At 38.6% G+C, this 23,359-nt stretch overlaps 1 protein-coding gene and 1 long non-coding RNA gene across 2 annotated transcripts in view; one reads left to right on the plus strand and one right to left on the minus strand.

Annotated features, from left to right (window-relative positions):
- mast1a (microtubule associated serine/threonine kinase 1a) overlaps window positions 1-20,159 on the plus strand; it is an 83,311-nt gene extending 63,152 nt beyond the window's left edge. The window contains exons 11-27 of the mRNA XM_067405175.1: window positions 1,842-1,909; window positions 2,214-2,290; window positions 2,390-2,598; window positions 2,691-2,829; window positions 4,559-4,691; window positions 4,770-4,935; window positions 5,203-5,304; window positions 5,855-5,977; window positions 6,063-6,172; window positions 12,898-13,058; window positions 13,186-13,448; window positions 13,551-13,799; window positions 14,029-14,258; window positions 14,361-14,483; window positions 14,655-14,788; window positions 14,878-15,065; window positions 15,176-20,159. Of these exons, the coding sequence (XP_067261276.1) occupies window positions 1,842-1,909; window positions 2,214-2,290; window positions 2,390-2,598; window positions 2,691-2,829; window positions 4,559-4,691; window positions 4,770-4,935; window positions 5,203-5,304; window positions 5,855-5,977; window positions 6,063-6,172; window positions 12,898-13,058; window positions 13,186-13,448; window positions 13,551-13,799; window positions 14,029-14,258; window positions 14,361-14,483; window positions 14,655-14,788; window positions 14,878-15,065; window positions 15,176-16,947 (4,247 nt within the window). The 3' untranslated portion in view covers window positions 16,948-20,159. The remainder of the gene's footprint in view (window positions 1-1,841; window positions 1,910-2,213; window positions 2,291-2,389; window positions 2,599-2,690; window positions 2,830-4,558; window positions 4,692-4,769; window positions 4,936-5,202; window positions 5,305-5,854; window positions 5,978-6,062; window positions 6,173-12,897; window positions 13,059-13,185; window positions 13,449-13,550; window positions 13,800-14,028; window positions 14,259-14,360; window positions 14,484-14,654; window positions 14,789-14,877; window positions 15,066-15,175) is intronic.
- Window positions 2,730-20,266, minus strand: LOC137033086 (uncharacterized). The gene is made up of 3 exons (XR_010896810.1): window positions 20,144-20,266; window positions 7,076-7,161; window positions 2,730-2,863 (listed from the first exon to the last, which is right to left on the minus strand). It is a non-coding gene; the product is annotated as an uncharacterized lncRNA (long non-coding RNA).
- Between the last annotated feature and the right edge of the window lie 3,093 nt (window positions 20,267-23,359).

Below are 23,359 nucleotides of genomic sequence, written 5' to 3' on the forward strand. Positions count from 1 at the left end.
GCTTCATTTTTCTCTCTAGAATGGATGGTTGCTGTGGTGACTGGAGGTGTTGTTTTTAGACGTGATTAGGCAATATGCTGCTGAATTGCTCATGGAAAGGCAGATGGCTAATTATTTATTAAATTTAGAAAACTCTTCATTTGTTGAGAATGATAAATTGTGCATGCTGCCCAAGTACACAATTTTGGACATATATCATAGAATCACAATGCAAATGTAGTGTATATATAAACCATACCATTTTTGGCCATTCAAAAGTTTGGGGTCAGTAAGATTTGTTTTTATAAAATAAATACTTTTATTCAGCAAGGACACATTAAATTGATCAAAAGTGACAGGAAAGAAGAGTTCATTTGCAAAAACCGATAAACGCCTTTTTTTTTTTTTTGTGCTGTGCATTATTCTCCATATATAGCACGTTCTGTACCCTAAATCCATTTTGTCAGAAAAGCCGGTATTGTCCACTGTCAGGCATCGCAAGTTCATGTTTTACAGCAGAAGCCGACAAGCGCCCTAATTGTTTGTGTACAGAAACCGATAAGTCCGTTTTAGCCAATCAGCGCACAGTATTCAGGTCAGGTGACAAGGCTTCTAGTCACTTCGGTCACTTCAAAAAGACGCGCTAGCTGAGAGAAGTTCTGTCAAAGCTGACTAAAGTGATCGAGGATTTATAATTTCGACTCCTGTAAGTCCTGGAACACCATACACGACATGCTGAAACCTTGGTTGTTATTTTTCGTGTGCGTGGATGTATGTGTGTGTGCGCGCGCACAGTGAGTGGATTGGTGTGTGTGTGTGTGTGTGTGCGCGCGCGCGCGTTTGTGTGCACACGTGTGTTTGAGTGTGTTTTAAATGTAATCTCAAAGCAATTACATGGGTTTTGTTTAACTCTGAAACATGAAATGTGGAGTTATCTGCTTTTGCTAAAAAACAAACTTTTAATATATATAAAAAAAATACTTTCAATGAAATTTAATTTTTTAAAGTTATTATTACTTAATCAAAATAACCAACCTGCAATTTGATTGATATTACTTGGAATGCACAATTAAAAAAAACATGATTTGTGAGAATAAATAAAAATGGAGTTAACTGTTTTTGCAAATGAACTCTTCTGTTCTTTTCATCAAAGAATCCTGAATAAATGCATCACGGTTTCCACAAAAATATGAACGGTTTTTAAACATTTATGTTAAAGGAATAGTTCACTTTCAAATTAAATTTTCCTGATAATTTACTCACCCCCATGTCATCCAAGATGTCCATGTCCTTCTCTCTTCAGTCGAAAAGAAATTAAGGTTTTTGATGAAAACATTCCAGGATTATTCTCCTTATAGTCGACTTCAATGGAGCCCAAACAGTTGAAGGTCAAAATTACAGTTTCATTGCAGCTTCAAAACGTTCTACACGATCCCAGATGAGGAATAAGGGTCTTATCTAGAGAAACTATCACGCATTTTCTAAAATAAAATTACATTTTTATACATTTTAACAATAAATGCTCATCTTGAACTAGCTCTCTTCTTCTTCTTCTCTATTTGAATTCCTGCAGTGTAGACACTGCTAAGTGTATTACTGCCCTCCACAGGTCAAAGTTTGAACCAATTGTTATATACTTGCACTAGCATATTGTATATGACAATTAGTATTATTAATATATTCATGCATTATATATTCATTTATTTAATTTAGTTTCATTTGACAAGGAACTTAGGCCATTAATTGGACTAAAACTTGTTTGTATAAAATAGTTTGTTAATTTTAATTCCTCAAATGTAGTACATATTTATTGCATAGAAAAACATAAAAATAAAATTAACCAAAATCATCCTCCCATACAGAAATGGTGAATTTGGAGAGTTACGACAGTGAGGGCCCACACACGCCGGAGACGGACGACTCGGCTGAAGTGAGTGTATTGGTGTGTCATGTATATTTTGTTTTGCTCATAGCTTTTACCTATTAGAGTAAAGTGTGTGATTCAAGCAAAGAGGGGAAAAACAGGACAAGATATGTTATATAAGCCTGCCATTTTCTAATTCTTCAACATGGAAACATATTTTTAATTAAGGACTCCGCTAACTCTTGAAGCACAACTGCAGCGGCAGGGATTCAGGATGAAAGTGGTAGAAATGAAACGGCATAGGGAGTGAAATTATGCATCAGTGAGTCTACTTATTTCCCCTGCATTGAATTACACTTTTATCTCTCAGGGGAAGCTCAAAGCCATCAAACCGCCCTGTGAATCAGACTTCCAGACTATCAAACTCATCAGCAACGGGGCGTACGGGTGAGAATACACTAACACCGTTATTCAGTCTAAAATTACTCTGAAATTACGCAAAGCTAATGTGTAAATATGGATCTCTCCCTCTTGTTTGAATCATAGAGCTGTGTATTTGGTCAGACACAGAGAGACGCGGCAACGCTTTGCAATGAAGAAGATCAACAAACAAAACCTGCTCCTGCGGAACCAGATCCAGCAGGCGTTCGTGGAGCGGGACATCCTGACCTTTGCTGAGAACCCCTTTGTGGTCAGCATGTTCTGCTCTTTTGAGACACGCCGCCACCTGTGTATGGTAATGGAGTATGTAGAGGGTAAGAAGACATCACACACACTGAGCAATTGGTTCTGAACATATACAGATGTTATTCAGCCATTTTAAAATCCCCATAATTTTTCCCTTTAGGCGGCGACTGTGCAACCCTTCTGAAGAATATCGGAGCACTTCCTGTGGAGATGGCTCGGATGTACTTTGCTGAGACTGTTTTGGCGCTGGAGTACATTCATAATTATGGCATCGTACACCGAGACCTGAAACCAGACAAGTAAGTCAGCGCCCCCTGCTGGAGTGGAGGTCATCTGTTTAGGAAAACAGTGAAAGTGCAGTCAGTAAAAAGATGTTTTACTTATTATAATGCCTACAGACAAGTGCATGTATCCCACAAATATGTTCAAAAGTTCCCCTCCACATTTTTTCAGAAGCCTTGGTTCTGGAAGTATTTTTCTTATAGGAATTTGTTTTTTTTTAAATCCTCATGATAGAATTATAAGTCAAACCAACCAGCTACGAGGTGAATCACAACACTACAAACTTTGAGTTTAACCCTCTTGTGCTGTTGGGTCATTTTTGACCACAAATATTTACGTTTTGTTTTTTGGAGTTTTTTACTTCATTGGAATGGTACAAAACTTGGTAAAGGACATGGTTCGAAAAGGTAAATGGTCCTAAAAAAATACTAACTTGTTTTTGTCTGCATTGGAAATGAATGGGAGACGAATCTATTGGAAACGTTTGGTACGGCGCCCAAACAATATCTTACTGAAAGCTAATTTTTTTGTGATATCAACCTCAAATTTGGAGCACAGCTTGTTTAGATGTATGGCTTTGAGTTTTACAGTTTTACTGTAAAATGTGTTTTGGAAAATATATATTTCATCTAAAAAAATATATTTGTGCATTTTTCATAACAAAATCATTTAAAATGTTATAACTTTTTTCAAGTTAAAGGGATAGTTCACCCCAAAATGAAATTTCTGTCATTATTTACTCACCCTCCAGTTGTTCCAAACCTGTATTAATTTCTTTGTTCTGCTGAACACAAAGGAAGATATTTTGAAGAATGTGGAAAACAGTGGAACAGTTCTGGGGCACCATTGACTTCGATAGTATTTTTTTCCTATATGGAAGTCAATGGTGCTCCAAAGCAGCCTGGTTGCAAACTTTCTTCGTGTTCAACAGAACAAAAAAAATTATACAGGTTTGGAACAACTTGAGGGTGAGAAAATGATGACAGAATTTTCATTTTTGGGATGAACTATCCTTATTTTTTAAACTTTAGCAATAGTCTGCCATATGTCATCTTAAAAAAAGAGACCAAACTTCAGTCTGCGCTCCAAAGCATTCAATATTTATGACAGTGTGGAAAGTGGGAAATTTCATTTAGATTATAACTACTGTATAAATATAATTTAATACCATAAAATCCCTTAAAAATACAAAATATTAAATAAAAAACATTATCAAACTAAGTATAGTACAATCATTTCATGGAAATAAACAAATTCAGTAATTTTAAAACTATGCAGAAATATAAAACTATGAATTTAAAGTTGTTGACTGAATGTAGAAACAACACATTTTACGTTTTTTTTGTAAAATATCTCTACTTTGCATGGTAAATACTATTTCTCATTTGCAGTTCTTCATTGGAGTGGATGGTTCTTTTGGCACAATTTGCTTGTTTCACTTCTGATAGGTGGAGATTTCTCTGCAGAATTATGGTTAAAGTAGTTTTTCACAAGGAATTTTGCTGTCAGACATGATTATTTAAAAAATAAGCTGAAATAATATGGACTGATGGCTCACAGTAGGTCTGTGTTTAAAGGTTAATAAATTGTCGTTTAAAATCAGTTCCCCTATGGAGAAAATGAAATGGATTTTTACTTCCAGAAACGACAGTTGCGCTCTATTACAAGCTGTAAAACAGATGCCACCCGACTTGTATAAGGCTCATCATTTTGAAGTGAACGCTCACGGCCGGTTGTTTTTCACAGTCTCTTGATCACGTCGATGGGTCACATTAAGCTGACTGATTTTGGCCTGTCAAAGATGGGGCTCATGAATCTCACCACTAACCTGTACGAAGGACACGTCGAGAAGGACGCCAGGGAGTTCCTGGACAAACAGGTAAGGAAGCTTGTCCTATTGGGAAGGGATTACATATCAGGTGCAAACACAGCCGTGATGTCTTGGTCTCTGTCTCAGGTGTGCGGCACACCGGAGTATATCGCCCCAGAGGTCATTCTCAGACAAGGCTATGGGAAACCAGTGGACTGGTGGGCCATGGGTATCATCCTCTACGAATTTCTAGTTGGCTGTGTGCCGTTCTTCGGAGACACGCCTGAAGAGCTCTTTGGTCAGGTGATCACAGGTGATTCTGAATGTTGTGTCTCACACAGAAGTAATTCCTAATGCTTAATCACACATTGTGTTCGGACACGTCTCTTCCGCTAATCTGGCTTCAAAAGCAACATCTGTGCTAATATTAGCATCAGCGGTGTTGATTAGTGCAAAAGTAAACCCTTTTTCTCCTCCAGAGACTTCTTCCAAAGAGCTGTTTTTCTTGCAATTCCATAAACTGAAATGGGATAAAGAGCTTCAGTGCTGCCAACAGATTTCTGTGTGTTTGTTTGTGCAGATGATATTGAGTGGCCTGAGGGAGACGAGGCGTTGCCTAGTGAAGCTCAGAGCCTGATTTCTGCCTTGCTGCAGACCAACCCACTGGTTCGACTGGGCACAGGTACACATTACCATGCTTTCACAAATTTATGTGATCTGTCATAACTTCAACAAGTGAACATGAAAACAAATTGGACCATTTTTAATTTATTACATGTTCTTGGTCATATTGTGAGCAATTCATCTGTGCATATTATTATTTCTTTTTTTTTTTTTGTTACATTTCTACTTTTTTGTAGGATTTGTTTCACAACCATTTAAAAGTTTCAGCTTGCACTTCACCATGATTCTTAAATTTCATTTGTGTTTGTGTATATAAGTTTGCCGTGATTCCATCTTGATGCATCATATTTGAATCAATGCAAAACTTTGTATGTAATTAGAAGACTTGGACTTGAGCGACCAAGTCACATGTTACAGTCCCAGTCACTAGTAATTTTCACTGAATGGAAAACGATTACTTGGACGTTCTGATAAATTTCTGAAAATTAAAAGGACAGCAAGTCAGACAGTTTGAGTGATTTGCATCACAATCCATCACCAAAACATCTAATATCTTACCAAGATTGCATGTTTTTCTGTTTACATTGTCTTTTTACCCTTGTGAACAGGTGGAGCTGTTGAACTGAAGCAGCACTCATTTTTCTCGGGATTGGACTGGAACGGTTTACTCCGACAGAAGGCCGAGTTCATCCCTCATCTAGAGTCTGAGGAGGACACCAGCTATTTTGACAGTGAGGACACTCACATTTGTTTTTGAGTCTGCCCTTGTTCGGCGTCTCTATCTCTCACCATCATCTCACTCTCCCTCTGTCTCAGCGCGGTCCGAGCGCTATCGGCACATCAACTCCTACGACGAGGACGACACCAATGACGATGAGCCAGTGGAGATAAGACAGTTCTCTTCCTGCTCGCCGCGCTTCAGCAAGGTCAGTAACACATGGCTGCATCCATATTTCATGTGTTCTTTCTCAGAAACACTCTCGCATGCGTAAACACACTCATTAACACTGGAACATTTGAAACCTGCATTTTCTTTGAAGCTGCTTTTGTATTGTAAAAAAGCGCCATACAAGAAAATGTGAATTGAATTGAATAACGCCAAAGTCCCTTTAAGACAAGTCATTTCACTCGGCGGCCATCTTTGTAACGCCTTTTGGGCATGCAAGTGCAGCTTCTATCTCTTTGAATGGGGAAACATCAAACTCTCCAAAGCTGTTTACCAAGCTTTTGATAAAATTTTATATTTGAAATCATCAATGAAATCTAACATCTGTCTCATAAATTTTGTTTCTTAAAGCTCAAATCATTTTCAGGCTGGATCAAGCTAATGTGCAGTGTGCGTCTCTATAGGAAGCACGCGTCTGACTTTCTATAGGAACCGGAGCTTCTAACTGCAGCTGCAGTTATACGATGACTTTACCAATCTGTGATTGGCTCGTATTTAGAAGGCAGGATGTATTCTGCCATATTGCGCATTGAACAGTCTCCCATTCATAAAAATGCGAGTGCACCGTCTTTCTATATATAAAGTCTTTAATAACACTCATCCTTTTTATGTCTTCAATTTATATTTTCAGGGTCACATTACGCTCTTTAGCAGAGACCAATGACCTAGACAACTAATCCCACCTGTCCTACATGTATCCATTTAAAAAGGCGTTAAGCAAACAATTTTCAAAAAAATCTCCTCTTCCAGTTAATATACTTTGCATAGACCTTCTTTTCCCAAGAATGGCAGGAATTATAATGGGTTTTGAACGCAGGTGAATGATAAAAACACTTGTGTGAAACGGTGGCCTTCAGATAAGCAAACACAATCGCACACTTACATAATAAACCTCTTCTGATCTTCTTTATGCTGTGGGTTCTTCTCAAGATGTGCGACCCTCTTAAGGAGCACTTGCTGAACAAAGACCTTGGATTATATAAACAACAAGACAAACACAATTATGCAAACAGCAAAATGACTGGATGATGAACAACATCAGTGATTTCAAGCATCATAGTAGCAAAAAAGCACCATATATTTTTTTGCAATTGTACATTACTATTCAAATGTTTGGGGTCAGTAAGATTTTTTTTAGTCTTATGCTCACCAAAGCTGCATTTATTTGATCAAAAATACAGCAAAAACAGTAATATTGTGAAATATTATTACAATTTAAAAGAACTGTTTTTTATTTGAATATATTTTAGAATGTAATTTATTCCTTTGATCAAAGCTATATTTTCAGCATCATTATCCAGTCTTCAGTATTACATGATCCTACAGAAATCATTATAATATGATGATTCGTTTCTCAAGAAACATTGAGGAAACTGATTTTTTTAAATAGAAAGTTCAAAAGAACCGCATTTATTTGAAATAGAAATCTTTTGTAACAAGTCTTTACTGTCACTTTTGATAATTGAATGTGTACTTGCTGAATAAAAGTATTATTCCCTTAAAAACAAATAAAAAAAAATAAAAAAAACTTACTGACCCCAAACTTTTGAATAGCACTGACCAGTGTTGGGGAAAGTTACTTTTAAAAGTAATGTATTACAATATTGCGTTACTCCCTAAAAAAAGTAACTAATTGCGTTACTTTTTCTCACCGGGGCTGGGCTTGCTTGTTTGTTTTTTAGTAACAAAAAAGTTCTATTTTTGGCAAAAAGGCCCTTTCACACCAAAAGTGAAATCAATAAGCCTTAGGCTGAAGGAAAAGCATATTTACACCTGTACAGTAGAGGGCGCAGCTCAAACAAACCTTTCAGATGTTCTGGATTTAAGAAGAATAGGATACAAGAGAAGGAAGTTCTAGTTCTTATTTCTAAATCTAATCTAAAGTATTTTTTGCTTATTAATATGGTTGAATTGAAGGTCAGCAGCAAAGACATTGGTTAATAATTGAGTTTAAATACATAAAGTATATTTGTGTAATTTACAGGGGTGCAAACACATGTATGGTCAAAAAAGAGAAGTAATCGAAGCCCCCGCCCAGCGGCAAATATCCAGATACTTACATTGCCACCAACCCCTGCCATCCCCAGCCCACCCCGCATTTACAGCCTCTATCCATCTGTTGCACAAGAAGTGCCTCACTTTCCTCAATTTCCCCTCATTCTGCAAATGAATACAGAGTTATTTTTGCAAAACTGTATCATAACGGAGTTCAAATAGTTCACTCTGCTCCTTTCCACAATGTCTTGTTTATATGCTGCAATATTTCTCGCCCACTCTGGGGTTGCCATAAAATGTAGAATGTTATGGGTCCATCTTCAGCAGTCCATTTGTGTCAATATTACCTGATAAAAAAGGACCTCCTTAAAAATAGCAAAACCAGCTAGTGATCACCTAAGCCCACTCAACAGTTCCTTGAAATTGGAACTAGAATTAAATTGTATAGTTTGTATATAAACACTAATGTCTACAGAAGCAATCAAAAGAGAAAAGCACCTTTTGAAAGTAACATGGAGCATGAAAGAACAATTATATCGATTGCATTGTTACACCGCTAGGTGGCGACAAGTGACTTAAATGTATTTGTTATTGAATCATTCAAGAGATTCGTTCAAAAAACAGTGATTCATCCATTAATGAAACAAGCAAAGTACCGGTATTTATTATATTAATATATCACTATATAATACTAAATAAGATATACATATTTTCGGCTTTTCAATAGCAGCCGCAACAGGAAATCATTAAAACGAGGAAAAAAAAGTGCTGCGTTAAATGCAGGTTTTTTTAACGCATTAAACATTTCAAATTAATCGCAAAGATTAACGCGTTAATTCCCCCAGCCCTAATTAATATTAATAAAACATCCTAACTATCAGCATTGGCGTGTTCTACCTCTTTTAATGACGGCTTACAAAATGAAACAGGTAACGTTAGCACCACAACCATTATTTGCACTCGCACAAATTAGCAGTAACTTACTCCTGAATATATTTTTAGGTTACCGTATATATCGACGGATTACATTTTTCACGAGCACATGCGACCAAAATGGTTGTAATTTCGAGCCTAACAACTTTTTCTATGTAGCCAGGGAACTACACTGCGATCAAAATGATCGCATATGCGACCTTTTGAAATGCCATTGCGACCCTAATTTCTATGGGGTCGCAAATGTATCACTGATTATTTTTGTACCTACCTTATGTTTTAGGCAATATGCTATGATTTACTATAAGCATTTATTAAAACAAAAATGTGTATTTTAAGAATACGTTTTATAACGTGCTCTGAGCATTCAACACATCAAGTTGGCTTCAAAACCGCGACCCCCCGCCCCCTCCCGGAATGTTGTAGGCGAGGCGTAGCCTAACGTTGATTTAAAAAAAATATACCTCTCATTAAGACACACGCAGCAATCGGATATATTTATCAACATAGCCTTCAATCTGTGCGTGTTGAAATGAAGCAGACAATTGACTCCTATTTTAAGAAGGGAAGTTCAAGTGTAACAGAACCATCACTTGATGTCGATGCGACATATCAAACGGAGCCTGTGAGTGGAATGATAAGGCTGAGAAGGATTCGTCAGGGAAAGCATACGCGGGAAAAACGATACGGACATATGAATTTCGACACCAGTGGCTCGAAGAATACCAGTGGTTAAGGTACCAAGACGGAGCAATGCACTGTGTGTACTGTAAAGTCTGTGGGCCTTCAATTGCTGGACTGTCCAAATTTGTAACTGCGTCAAAACAATTCAAACACGAATCATTGAAGCTTCATGAGAGTATGAAGCACGCGAAGTGTAGAGACAGGTACATATCCCGTGACTTAGCAGCACACCCCACTGCATTTCGGCGTCAAGATTTAGCAAACCGAGCAAGTGAGGAATCTCTGAATTTATAATTAAGTTCAATGTAGCTTATAATATAGCCAAAGAATAAATGCATTTCACCAAATTTAAAATCGCAAATTATTCTTTTGAAGAAGAACGGGGTGGCCATTAATCCGACATACGCTAACCACAAATCATGTGCTGAATTTATTGGAGTAAAAGACCTGTGCCAAAATTTCTTTTTTTGTATCTTTAATACAGAAAAGTCAATAGCTGCTGAAAATCTATTATTATATTATTTTATGGATTATATTTATTTTATTTTTCCTTAAGAATTCAGGAGTCTGCCCATCTGCATAGCATGTTGAAATCCAAATGAAATTCATTTTGCATTTTGTGTACTGTATTTTTTTATTGCAGTAAATCTATCCCAACCAATGTTAAAGAAAACAAGAATGTGGTTTAAAAGATTGCAAGTAAAATAAAAAGCACATCTGTATGCTTTTATATACAGTTTCATTATTGTTCATTATTATCCAGAGTGGCTTACTATAAATAATTTGTGCGACCAAATCATGTTTTGCGCCAGTAACTGAAAAAGTTAGTAGCGCAAGTGCCACCACTGGAAAAGGTTAGTGTAGTTCCCTGGTAGCTACAGTCATCCATAATTTGATCTGCTAGCTAGCGCTAACGTTAGGTCTTTACATGTGAACTTGATGTAGCTAAATCATACTGATAGCAGGTTACACACAGACACACAACATATTACCTCGGCCTAGTTAAAATGTTTAATAAATTACATGACTAGTAGATTACATAACATTATAAACCAAAAATATCCTTACCTCCAGTCAGGGGCGATTCTAGGGTCAGAGCTTTAGGGGTGCTGAGCACCCAATGAGCCCCACTGCCACCACCCACCCTCTTTTCACACAAAAACCAAAAATATGTCTATTGAAAAATAACTTTATCATTTTAACATTGATTCAACAAAATCCAGATTTTTTTTTTTTTTTTTTTTTGGCCTAGTTATTAATTGAATAACGAGACACAAATTAAATCGTGTTTGGTCCCATTTATTGTTGATCACAGTGCATACACACAAACTTTTAGTCCGAAAGTGCGCACTTTTGGAGAAATGCACGTTTACCTCAGATTTCATTAGATGGAATAAGCCGGGCCGCACGCCGGGGTTTAATTACCGAGGTCAGAAAATGTAGTATGCTAGGGGGGTTGGGGGGCATGCTCCCCCGATAAAATTTAGATTTCCCTGGTGTACATATGTGCATTTTAAGACGTTTTAAGGCCAACAAATTGGATAACAATAGCTTTAAAACCATGTCAACAAATACATGCATGCCTGCACAGTTTTGAGGCAGCTTTAATCGAATTTCATGACTTAACTTACAACAGAACGACGGTCATTGCTCGCAGTTTCTTTTGTGCTTTATTTAAGCTGTAATAAAGTAATTATGCAGCGCGCGCCGGCGCATTTGCGCAGCAATTCTTGAGTGCGCGCCACGAGCACAGTATAACGGCTGATTGGACAGTCATGTTAATTTTTATGAGTTTTACCGACATAGTCTGACAACATCTCATCTAACCGCAGTTCACTGTTGTTCAACTGAAGCTCCCTCGTCGTCACCTGCACCTTTTCTGCTCGTTTGACTTGCACCTGGCGCTGAGGCGAAGTCGGAACGCGCCTCTGAAAAGTGTCCCGTTTGTTGTGGTCGTAAAGAGACAGTTCTATATAAACTCAGCGTTTTACTTGGTTTAAAAAAAGATTTATATTTTTGGTATTTTATATGCTCTGTTGGTGGTCACCCAGGGGGGATATTTTTTTTTTTATACTGACTCCAGTAGGCTACTCACCGATATGGTTTCGGAATCGGAACAACTCTATGTAAAAGGAAAGAAGTGTGAGACACAGCTTTGGAGCAACTTAGTTGATTCACAACACTGCATAACGGGTTCTCACTCTGCGTGTGTTTCGCGCTGCATGACAGTCGTGCCGAGCGGTGCAGGTACAGAGGAGAAGTAGAAGAAGAGAAGAGGATGACACCATTAGCTAAGGGGGATGTTTTCATTTTCATCCTTAACACATAGGCCTACATTTTAAACCACAAACTACGGAGTATGTTTTGGACATTATTTAACCTTGTAAAAGACGAACAAAAATTGTAGAATGACATTTCTTACTCCAAGTTTTAGGGGTGCTGGGGTGCTGAAGCACCCCTAAAAAGGGGCTAGCCTCGCCCATGCCTCCAGTCATTGATGATCACACCAGTTTCCAGTAAAACGGGAAGGCACGGCGCCGAACTCGGGTCTCAGGGAGAAATAATGCTGCAGTGGCAGATATACCGCAGCGAGAAGAAACATAGTGGTTCACACCAGCGCGCATACCGGTGCTGTTTTGGCGCGCAGTGTTCTGATTTGCTCATTTACTTTTTTGGTGGAGGCAATGCTGAATTACTGATGGTGAAATTATAATCCGACACTCTCAGACTCTCAGACAAATTGAGAAAGTAATGCGTTACTTTACTAGTTACTTGAAAAAGTAATCTGATTACGTAACTCAAGTTACTTGTAATGCGTTACCCCCAACACTGGTACTGACCATGTGACTTGTGCTCTAAATTCCAAGACAAAGCTATTGTATGGCTTCAGAAGACTTGTAAAATACCACAAAAGTCATTATGGGCATTTTGTAGCTTGACAGCCCCAATCCCCATTCCTTTTCATTCTATAGAAAACTGCATCCATGATATTCTTAAAAAAAAAAAAAAAAAAAAATCAGACTTCTTGTTTACATCTACACCACATGTGAGATGTAAACAAAGCAGTCTTTGGCACTGTTCTCTGTCTTTCAGGTATACAGCAGCATGGAGCACCTGTCCCAGCTGGAGCAGAAGTCCCCTGTAGTCACCCGTCGAGAGCACAAAGGTCGCCGCGATGACAAGATGGCCAAGCGGGAGAGTCTGGGAAGCTTTAGCATGAGGGACAAGAGCTGGAGGACAAGCTCACCTGAGATGTATGTCAAAGTTTGATTCAATCCAGCCTGACAAACCATGTCTGTTAGATATGACTATAATACGGCACATAAAGATGCTTTTTTAATTAGGTGGCAATTATGTGGCACATTCCGATATTTTTCACAGGAAACGTCTGTCGTGCTCTGAATCTCTGTATATGGAGGGAGACTTCAGTCCTCCGATGGGTGCCCGGCGCCGCTTTTCAGCCCTAATGGACACACACCGGTTTGCCGCTCCTCAAGAAGGCGATGGAGAGCTCTTCGCAAGACAGGGGGCCGGTAAAGCCCCTGGATCATCAGTAGAGGGAGCCACTGCTCCATCACCCAGTGCTAACGAACAGAGGAGTGCTGGGAAGGAAGTGATGTCAACCAGTGCCAGTAAAGGGGCAGGTGAGGGAAGGAAACTTGAATGAAAAAAGATGTGTAAATTTGAATATAGATAGAATATAGAGTTTTGCTTACAAGTTTTTTCTATGAATGTAAATCTGGCAGACAAGCCATCAAGGCCAGGTGAGGTATCCGCACCACAGGCCATACCTTCTACAGGGGCCATAGCAGCAGCCGCTAGGGACGTGGTCGCCATCAGTGATCCCATTGGTCAGCGGGCAACCAAGGATCTGGTACTCCGGCGAGCCCGTCATCAGCAGCTGTCTAGCGATGGGGAGAAACGCACTTCACGTCCCAGCAACAAGGTCATCAAATCTGCATCTGCCACCGCGCTGTCTGTCATCATACCCGGAGGTAAAGTTCAGCCTCCAATCACAAGGGGGAGCTATCCATTCCTAGTGAGCGCTGTTAAGAGATTTTACATTGTGACATTATTTTCATAAATTTTTCCTCCAGTTCTCATTACAGTATACCGAAATTCTGTGCTTAGTTGTTACGAACAACAACAAAAAAAATATTATAAAATAATGAAAATTCTAAAAATCTTAGCTTTTCACTTTCGGTATTTTTACATTATATCTAGTTGAGCAGCACGGTAGCTCTCCACTGGCCAGTCCTATGTCTCCACGGTCTCTCTCGTCCAACCCCTCATCGCGAGACTCCTCTCCCAGCCGTGATTACAGCCCTACAGTCATGGTGCTCCGTTCACCAATCACCATCCACCGCTCTGGCAAAAAGTATGGGTTCACACTCCGTGCCATTCGGGTCTACATTGGAGACACTGACGTCTACAGTGTGCACCACATAGTCTGGGTGAGAAAGCAACAGACCATGGGATAAAGTTGGATGAGTATAGAACAGAAATGCAGCAATAGTTTTATTGACGCAATAATTATTAATTCTATCCAATCACAGCATGTGGAAGACGGAGGCCCTGCCCAGGAGGCAGGACTATGTGCTGGTGACCTTATCACTCATGTCAATGGTGAATCTGTGCATGGATTGGTCCATACCGAGGTGGTAGAGCTTATACTTAAGGTGGGACATGAGATTGCATGAGATGTTCTCATCAGCAAGGCAAAAATCACAAGTTAGACCACTTGGAAAAGTAATAACACATCTGGTCTCAAGAATCCACATGATTTGAGAAAGATTCAATGATAGAGAATCAAACAGGTGAACATGTTTCTTTGCTTTATCTTCGTTCAGAGTGGAAACAAGGTGACCTTGACCACCACGCCCTTTGAGAACACATCCATTAAAGTGGGACCAGCACGCAAGTCTAGTTACAAGTCCAAGATGGCTAGACGCAGTAAGAGGACAGTGAAAGAGGGACAAGAGAGGTATAATGTACCTCCATTTATTAAGATCGTCAATATAAAAATAATCTTTTTTCTTACCTCTGTCTTTTTCCTTCCATGATCATTCACAGTAAAAGGCGTGGATCTTTGTTCCGCAAAATAACTAAGCAGTCCAACCTGCTGCATACAAGCCGTAGTTTGTCTTCTCTGAACCGATCCCTGTCATCCAGCGATAGTCTTCCTGGCTCTCCAACACACAGTCTGTCCGGTCACTCCCCCACCCAGAGCTACCGCTCAACCCCTGAGTCGTCCCACCTTGGTGAGTAGATCAAAGCATATTTTATGATATAAAAGGGAAAAATAACAATGAAAATGTTTAATGGACACAATTTTGATTGTCTACCCTGGCTTTTGATCTTCTTGATCCAGGTGCCTCCTCCCAGAGCAGCTCACCTGCCACCAGTACCCCAAATTCCCCCGCAACAACCCAGCATATGAGGCCCAGCTCTCTGCACGGACTTTCCCCCAAACTACACCGCCAATATCGTTCAGCTCGCTGCAAGTCTGCTGGCAACATTCCTTTGTCTCCGCTGGCTCATACACCATCCCCAACTCAATCCTCGCCACCTCCTTTGCCTGGCCACACAGTGGGAAGCTCCAACACCACCCAAACCTTTCCTGCCAAACTACACTCATCCCCACCGATCATAAGGCCTAGACCCAAGAGCGCAGAGCCACCCAGATCACCGCTACTCAAAAGAGTGCAGTCAGCAGAGAAACTTGGGTCACCGCTTTCATCTTCGTCTGAAAAGAAAGGTGGGATTGGGGTGATGAGGAAGCACAGTTTGGAGGTTGGACATTCAGATTATAGAAAGGATGGTTTCCACTGTGAGCTTGGCCTGCAGAGTTTGGTGGAAATTGAGGGTGAGAATCTGGCATATGCCCCAACAACTTCTCCTTCACCCACACAACCGACCCTGTCACCACCTGAAACAGGCGTTCTGAAGCCGGTCAGGAAACTGGGCAGGCAGGAGTCACCTTTGAGTAGAGATGCTTTGCTTGCTGGGAGAGAAAGGGATAGAGACAAGGAGAGGATTGGAGAACCAAGTCAAGCTAGTGAAGCTAAACCAGGGGTGGTCAAAGAGACACTCCCTCCTGGTGGCATTACTCCACCGGGTAGCAAAAAATCTCCAAGTGTTGAAGCATCTCAGCGGCCCCCTTTTACTCTACAGGAAAGTTGCCTAGCCAAACCCCAAACTTGGCAGCCTCCATTGACCAAATCTTCTCCAGTAGCATCAGAGTCAAAGTATAGTGTAGTTACCTCCATTCCATCTCCTCTGACCACAGCGTCTTCCCCGTCTGCCAAAACAACAGATCCAAGTTTTATCCGGGAAGCAGGAATTGATGACAAAGGAAGCCTTACAAAGATTCCCCAAAGCCAGGCACAAGGAACTAAGCCTTCATGTTCAGTGAGTACATCAGGTGTTATCAGCAAAAACATGTTGGAACAAGAAGGGGGAAAGGATACTGGGAAGAAAGAAGTGAAACCAGAAGTGGGAAAGACTTCAACTTTAGTTAAGCCAAGTATACCATGTAGTGCTCCTGGGAAGACCACAAGCACAGAGGTAACCAAAGCAAATAAGGGATCAGGTGACGGAGAGGGTCTCAAAAAGGGCGTATTAGATCCCCATACCAGAACTTCAGATGTCAGGGTGAGAACTGCTGTAGCTCCATCCAAAGGGGTTGTCCCATCCCACCCACCCCAGACGCAGTGCACTGTTTTGGGAAAACTTCGGCAGGACAAGGGCCTGGCTCCGGTCAGCTGCTACCGTGGAACATTTGATTGGGAGGACAAATGTCTCTTGGAGGTTGTTGAGGAACACTCTCCATCTCCTACTCCTTCTCCAACTGGAGTGCCTCCTGATCTTCCCAGATCTCAACCTCAGTCTCCTGGTGAAAGACCTGGTATGGTTACACAGTTGACAAGCACAGGGAAATCTATAGGGCTTGGTAAAGGTGGAACTCAGGAGGGGCCCAAGGCCAAAGATAACAACAAATTGTTGGAGGTCACCCAGGCTTCTGCACCAGGAAGACTTGAGCCTACTTCTGGGAGTAAGCCAAGCTCCAAAGGATCCAGTCAGAGTCCTACTAGCACTTCTCCCCAGGTGAAAACTGCCATTACACCTAAGAATGGCTCTTGAGCTAGTTGGAAAGATAAATGCCTTTAATGGGGGTTTAGCAGAATTTGATGTTTCTGAGCACTTAGACAGTGGACATTCCAGCCAGTGAAAACAAGTGACTAAATCATATTACGCTAAACAAAGAACAAGAACTCCAAGGTTATTTTAAAGGCTGTTATTTATCGTACATGCAGAGCTGTGTCAGAAAATTATGATATATGTATTATACAAGAATGTTTGTTGGGTGTTTGTGAGAAGGTGAATGGGTGCATGTTTTGTGGTGCTTATGCAAAAAGGTAAAATAATGACAAGCGCAAAGTGCTTTAACAGATCAAACAATGCTGAATACTGTGAACACCAAAACATTGTTCCTACAATTTTCTAAGGTGACCAACCACATAGTTTCCTTAAAACACAAAAACTGAAAAGAGTTGTTCAAGGTAATGACAAGTATTTGGCATAGACAGAAATTCATCAAGGACACTTCCGTAGCTGTTTTTTGGCTTGTACCTTATTCAGGAGTGTCTAATCAGGTTTAGCATATCCATTAGCAGCTAACGCATACTACTGAAGCCATGTAGGGGATGTTGGCTAAACTGTAGATTCATTCCCTTATATAATTCCCTCTAAAGGCCTGTTCGCAATAAGAATGATAACTATAAAGATAACGATAAAGATTCTAAAAATCATTCTAAATACAAAAGAATAGCAGAGTTTACACTACATCTATAACAATAACGGCACAGAGAAATTATATCGTTGGAATCACTTTCAAAACAAGTTTTTCCAGTAGATGAATGATAAAAATATTGACAGCCAATCAGAATCTAATTGCAACTTTAAAGAGCTCGAGCTTTTAAAGCGGCAGGCAACGTGCTTAGAATAAACAACAATATCGTCCGCTGGTGTGGACGTTAATATGGTTATCGTTATAGTTATTGTTCTTGGTGTGAACGGGCCTTTGACCAATTCTCTCATTATACAGATTCTCTCATTAATTACAAAAGCTAAATGTTAAAATTGCTGACATTTTGTTTTTGACATTTAATTTCCAAACAAGGTTTGCATAAGCATTCAGTCTTCAATTTAATGTTTGCTTAACCATCTTTTTCTGCAATGATAGCTTGATGCCTTCAGAGGTACATATCAAAGGCCCTTTAAGGCAAGTTGGTGCATTCAGCAGCCATGCAAGTACAGCTTTTATCTAGTTGAATATCATACATGTCACTTCTTTAGCAAAACGTATCCATTTTTGTCAAATCAAACAAAAATATATTCTATCTGGCCCAGCTAAAAAGAAAAGGTTGCAATGTGACAGTAGTTAAAATAGTTTAGTCACTATAGCGTATCCTGCAGCAACAAAGAGTGCAATGCATATTTGTGCAGCATTATGAATTGTAATCACATTTAATTAAGAACACAATGCACAAATAAAGCTTGCAGGATGTTCTTAATGTTCAGCAGGATCTCTCTTGCAATGCACTATCAAGCATCTCTATGTTTGCATACTTTCCTAGAGTATGTTTCAAGCCTCACAGTTTCTCTGTAAATATCCAGCAGCTGTTAAAAGACAGATTTGACTCTTTCTCGCATGTAGGTCAGTGTTATGCACAGCTCTTGACTCTATTCTGTGCTACTGAATTCTCCTTGTTGACCTCACTCTGACTCTATCGCTCAAGTGTCATATGCACTACCTGAATAATAATTCTTGAGCTGCAGGGTTCCTTATCTGTTTAAAGCAAGAGGACATGGTTTGGCCGGTTAGCATGGAGCAGTCAGCTTCTACTGATACATGTCATAACTACACCATCTGGCTGCAAAGAGAGCAGCTTTCTCCCTTGACAGCAATTCAAAAATAGCTGTGTATTGAAATTAATGCTAATACGTTTTGTAAATCAGTAAAATGAGAGAATTTGGTTAAGTGCCTGAACATCTGTGCAAGGCACTGGATATGTTTAAAGTGCAGTGACTATTCAAAACAAGACCATAAATTAAGAACCTTAAGTTTTGAAGTGATAATGCATACCACAATTTTAGATGACATCCTTCATGAGTCATAACAGGTCCTGATTACAGACATTGTTGGATCAGCACATTTATGATGGTTGTAGAGACTGTATGGTAAATATATTCTATAGTTAGTCAAGCATCAGTAAATGTCACTGTTGTCATGGCAACCTGGTGTAGCCTGCCATCTGTTGGCGTTTCTTTGTGATCTGAATGTTGTTCACTACCATGCAAAGAAAATATCAGTGAACATTTTTTTTTCACCTTAGCGTATGCAACACATAAATGTTTGTAGGGATGTGACTGATGTTTGTTTTTTTTGCTGCATTCGTTTTTTTTTCCAATTTGTAAAGCCTCTGAAACATCACTTGAACGTAAAGATGAATGGTTTTACTACAGTAACCATAGTGTATCTATGGTATTAGTAGTAAAACATGGTAAAGAAATGGTATAAAATAATAACTAAACGGTATAAACTGCATTTGTCTCAGTATTATCAAGTAAATCTAATTTGTAAACAAATTTAGAAGACAAAAATGTTAGTGTACTCAAAGGAATCAACTGCTTTTAAGCATTTTCAGTCAATTATCAGATTTTGACACTTTAGTCAAATTATAAAACATAAGACATTATTGCCCTGCAAAAAAAATGCTTTTCTTTTTGTCTTGTTTCTAGTCTAAATATCTAAAACTTATGAAATCAAGAAGCAATTTCTAAACTAGTAAAAATTATGGTCTTGTTTTCAGAAAAAAAGTCAAAATTAAGTGAGTTTTTGCTTTAAACAAGCAAAATAATCTGCCAATGTGGTAAGCAAAAAAATCTTATTTCAAACCAAAAACAAGATTATTTTGATTTTATTAAGCAAAAACTTTTCTTTTTCTGAAAACAAGGCCATTTTTACTAGTGTAGAAAATTAGATATTTAAGACAAGACAAAAAAATCTAAGTAAGAATGTCATTTTTTGTTGCAGTGTGTTTTTGGTTCATGCTTTTAAAATCATTCATTTATTAATGCTGTGTGTATAAATGAGCATTATAACTAAATATATCACAAATGTATCATGATGAGGACGAATTTAGGTGTGGCAGGAATAGACCTTATTCAGAACAGCGCCATGTTAGGTGTGAAAACGTGGCTGTGAGGGGCAGATTTACTGCGTTTTCAATGGCGCCAACTGTAAAAAGCAGTATTAAGCTCCTAAATTACTTACGATTTTCCACAGCTCGTGTTGTCTGGAGTTTTTGTCAACTGAAATTTCTTGGAAAGATATGTTTGCAGCGTTTCGTCAGCAGAACAATCCAAAAACACATTTAATAACAGTACAACCCTCTGAGGAGATGTAGGCCTCTGTCTCCCTCATAGCCTCGCGTTCATTTCCGTTAAAAATCAAAGATGGCGCTGGTGTGTAAAGAAGGTCTACAAATGGGGTCATACTGACATCTGATGGCTAACAGTGATACTGTCGCTATTTTACACCTTACATTAACATGGTGGTATTAGTCAGTAGGAGTGACGAGACCAAGAGTGCTTTATTTACTTGTATTTCATACCGTAGCATGATAATGCCTTTGGATAGACAGTCAGATATCTATTAATCCTTCCGTAAATGTATTCTGATGCTGTTTATCTCTCAAGCAGCACTTTCATCTCAGATAGCCTATCTTTTGCTGTTTCATATCTGGTTTTGGTGTTAGTAAAGATTTCTTTATATCTATTAAAAGCATATGTTTATTTATTGTATTATACAGAAACTCAACACAGAGAGTTATTTGGATATATCAGTGACACGGATAAGTGATAATGACATATGCACAAAATAATGTAAAGATTTATGAAAATAATGTAAAGTTTGTAACAATCCCCCCACCCACCCACCAAAAAAAGTTGTTTTTTTGTACCGTTTCATAGTTCTTGTCATATTCAGCCCTTTCCCATGCATGACTTCTCAGTTGTGGTTAAAGACGACCAACACTTCACTGGCCTGAATGTTTCCACTTTATACCATGTGACTGTTATAGTTGATCGAATGCGAGAGGAACTAATGTTCTGTTAATCTGTACTCTTAACCCCTGTGTCTTACTCGCTTTTGAATGATTTGATTTCCTCTGCAGAAAGGATTCACAGAGTGAACTGAAAAACAAGAATCCACACATATTAAAAGTATGTTGTCCACTCATATGTCAAAATATATTCCTAAGTGTTTGTGTTTGTTTGAGAAGTTTCTGTTTTTTAATGTAATTTCCTAAGATGTGATCTTTTGAGAATGCACTTTATTTCATGTCAGATGTAGTTATTTTATATGTTCTTATAGTTGCTTTAACAAACTGTCCAAAATTCTGTACAATACTGTACATAGAGGTAAATAAAGAGACTCTGTTGTAATGTGAATGTCCTGAAATGAGGAGAATCTTGTATCACAGGTGTGGCATTTTGGACAGGTTGCGTTGAAATGAATGAATCTATTTATTTGGTTCTGTACATCACTTTTACTTACTGCAAATGTCAATGATCCATTAACTGAGGTGCAGTGTGTGTAGTCAATTAATAAAGAGGTATTGTATAAAATTACATGCTTCTTTTATTTGCTCTAGAGAATTACCTGCTAAACTCAAACAGGAAAGCTCATCAAGATTTTTTTGTCAAGTCAACATAGACCTTTGATCAATGAGCTTTTGTCCTCCCTTATCACAGTATGAGTTACAAATTATTAGTTAACAGTACTAAAACTGACCTTTTACAAATACAAAAACTGTTATCATACTGAGTGATGTACACAATGATGATGCTATTAGTGCTCTGCAAGCAGAATTTACTCAAATGAAATCAAAGCATAACACTACCATGACCCTTTACTGATTTATACTAGTTGAGAATGCCTGACCGCTTTCTTTCTTGTCAGAGGAAAGCTTACTTAATCCTTCACAGTACAACAAAATTATACATTATATATAACAAAATTAAATATATTAGTATGCATCAGAATTCAGAGTATGTTATTTTTTAACATTCAAGAGGATTTGCATGGAAAAGTCTGGAACTTAAAGGATTAGTTCACTTTCAAATGAAAAAGACTTACTCACCCTCAAGCCACCCTATAGGTGTATATGAATTTCTTCTTTCTGACGAACACAATCGTTGAAATATTAATAAATATCCTGAGGCATCTGAGCTTTATAATGGCAGTATGCATTACCAAACGAGTATGAGCTGAAGAAAGTGTCTCCATCCAACATAAACATATTCCACATGGCTCCGGAGGGTTAATAAAGGCCTTATGAAGTGAAGTGACGTGTTTGTGTAAAAAAAAATTAAAAATCCATATTTAAAGGGTTAGTTCACACAAAAATGAAAATTCTGTAATTTATTACTCACCCTCATACCGTTCCACACCCGTAAGAAACTTCGTTCATCTTCAGAACACAAATTAAGATATTTTAGTTGAAATCCGATGGCTCCGTGAGGCCTCCATAGCAATGACATTTCCTCTCAAGATCCATAAAGGTACTAAAAACATATTTAAATCAGTTTATGTGAGTACAGTGGTTCAATATTAATATTATAAAGTGACGAGAATATTTTTGGAGCGCCAAAAAAAACCAAAATAACGACTTATTTAGTGATGGCCGATTTCAAAACACTGCTTCATGAAGCTTCGGAGCGTTATGAATCAGCGTATCGAATCATGATTTGGATCACGTGTCAAACTGCCAGCGGCTGAAATCACGTGAAATCACTTTGGTGTTCCGAACAGCAGATTCGATACACTGATTCATTTATGCTCCGAAGCTTCCTGAAGCAGTGTTTTGAAATCGGCCATCACTATATAAGTTGTTATTTTGTTTTTTTTTGGTGCACCAAAAATATTCTCATTGCTTTATAATATTAATATTGAACCACTGTACTCACATGAACTGATTTAAATATGTTTTTAGTACCTTTATGGATCTTGAGAGAGGAAATGTCATTGCTCCCTATGGAGGCTTCACGGAGCCATCGGATTTCAACTATATCTTAATTTGTGTTCTGAAGATCAATGAAAGTCTTACTGGTGTGGAACGGCATGAGGGCAAGTAATAAATGACAGAAATTACATTTTTGGGTGAACTAACCCTTTAACAAGTTATGAAGTAATATATCTAGCTTCCGCTAGACCGCCTTCCATATTCAAATTATGGGAAAAAACAGAACTGGCGTCATGTCAATTCCAAAAGTTGAGTAGGGAAGGAGTAGAACGTACAGCGTAAGTTTTTGAAAAATACAGAAGGCGGTTTGGTTTTACAGCTACACTGTAAAAATTTACCGTGATTTTAACGGTAAAAGCCCTTAAAAATGCTACGATGAAAAATAGTTAATTGGTTTACAGAAATTTTCCGTATATGCGGTGAATAACTGTAATAGATCTAACAGTACATATCATGTAATTTTA

Source organism: Chanodichthys erythropterus, chromosome 12, assembly GCF_024489055.1.
Source record: "Chanodichthys erythropterus isolate Z2021 chromosome 12, ASM2448905v1, whole genome shotgun sequence".
Lineage (NCBI taxonomy): Eukaryota > Metazoa > Chordata > Actinopteri > Cypriniformes > Xenocyprididae > Chanodichthys > Chanodichthys erythropterus.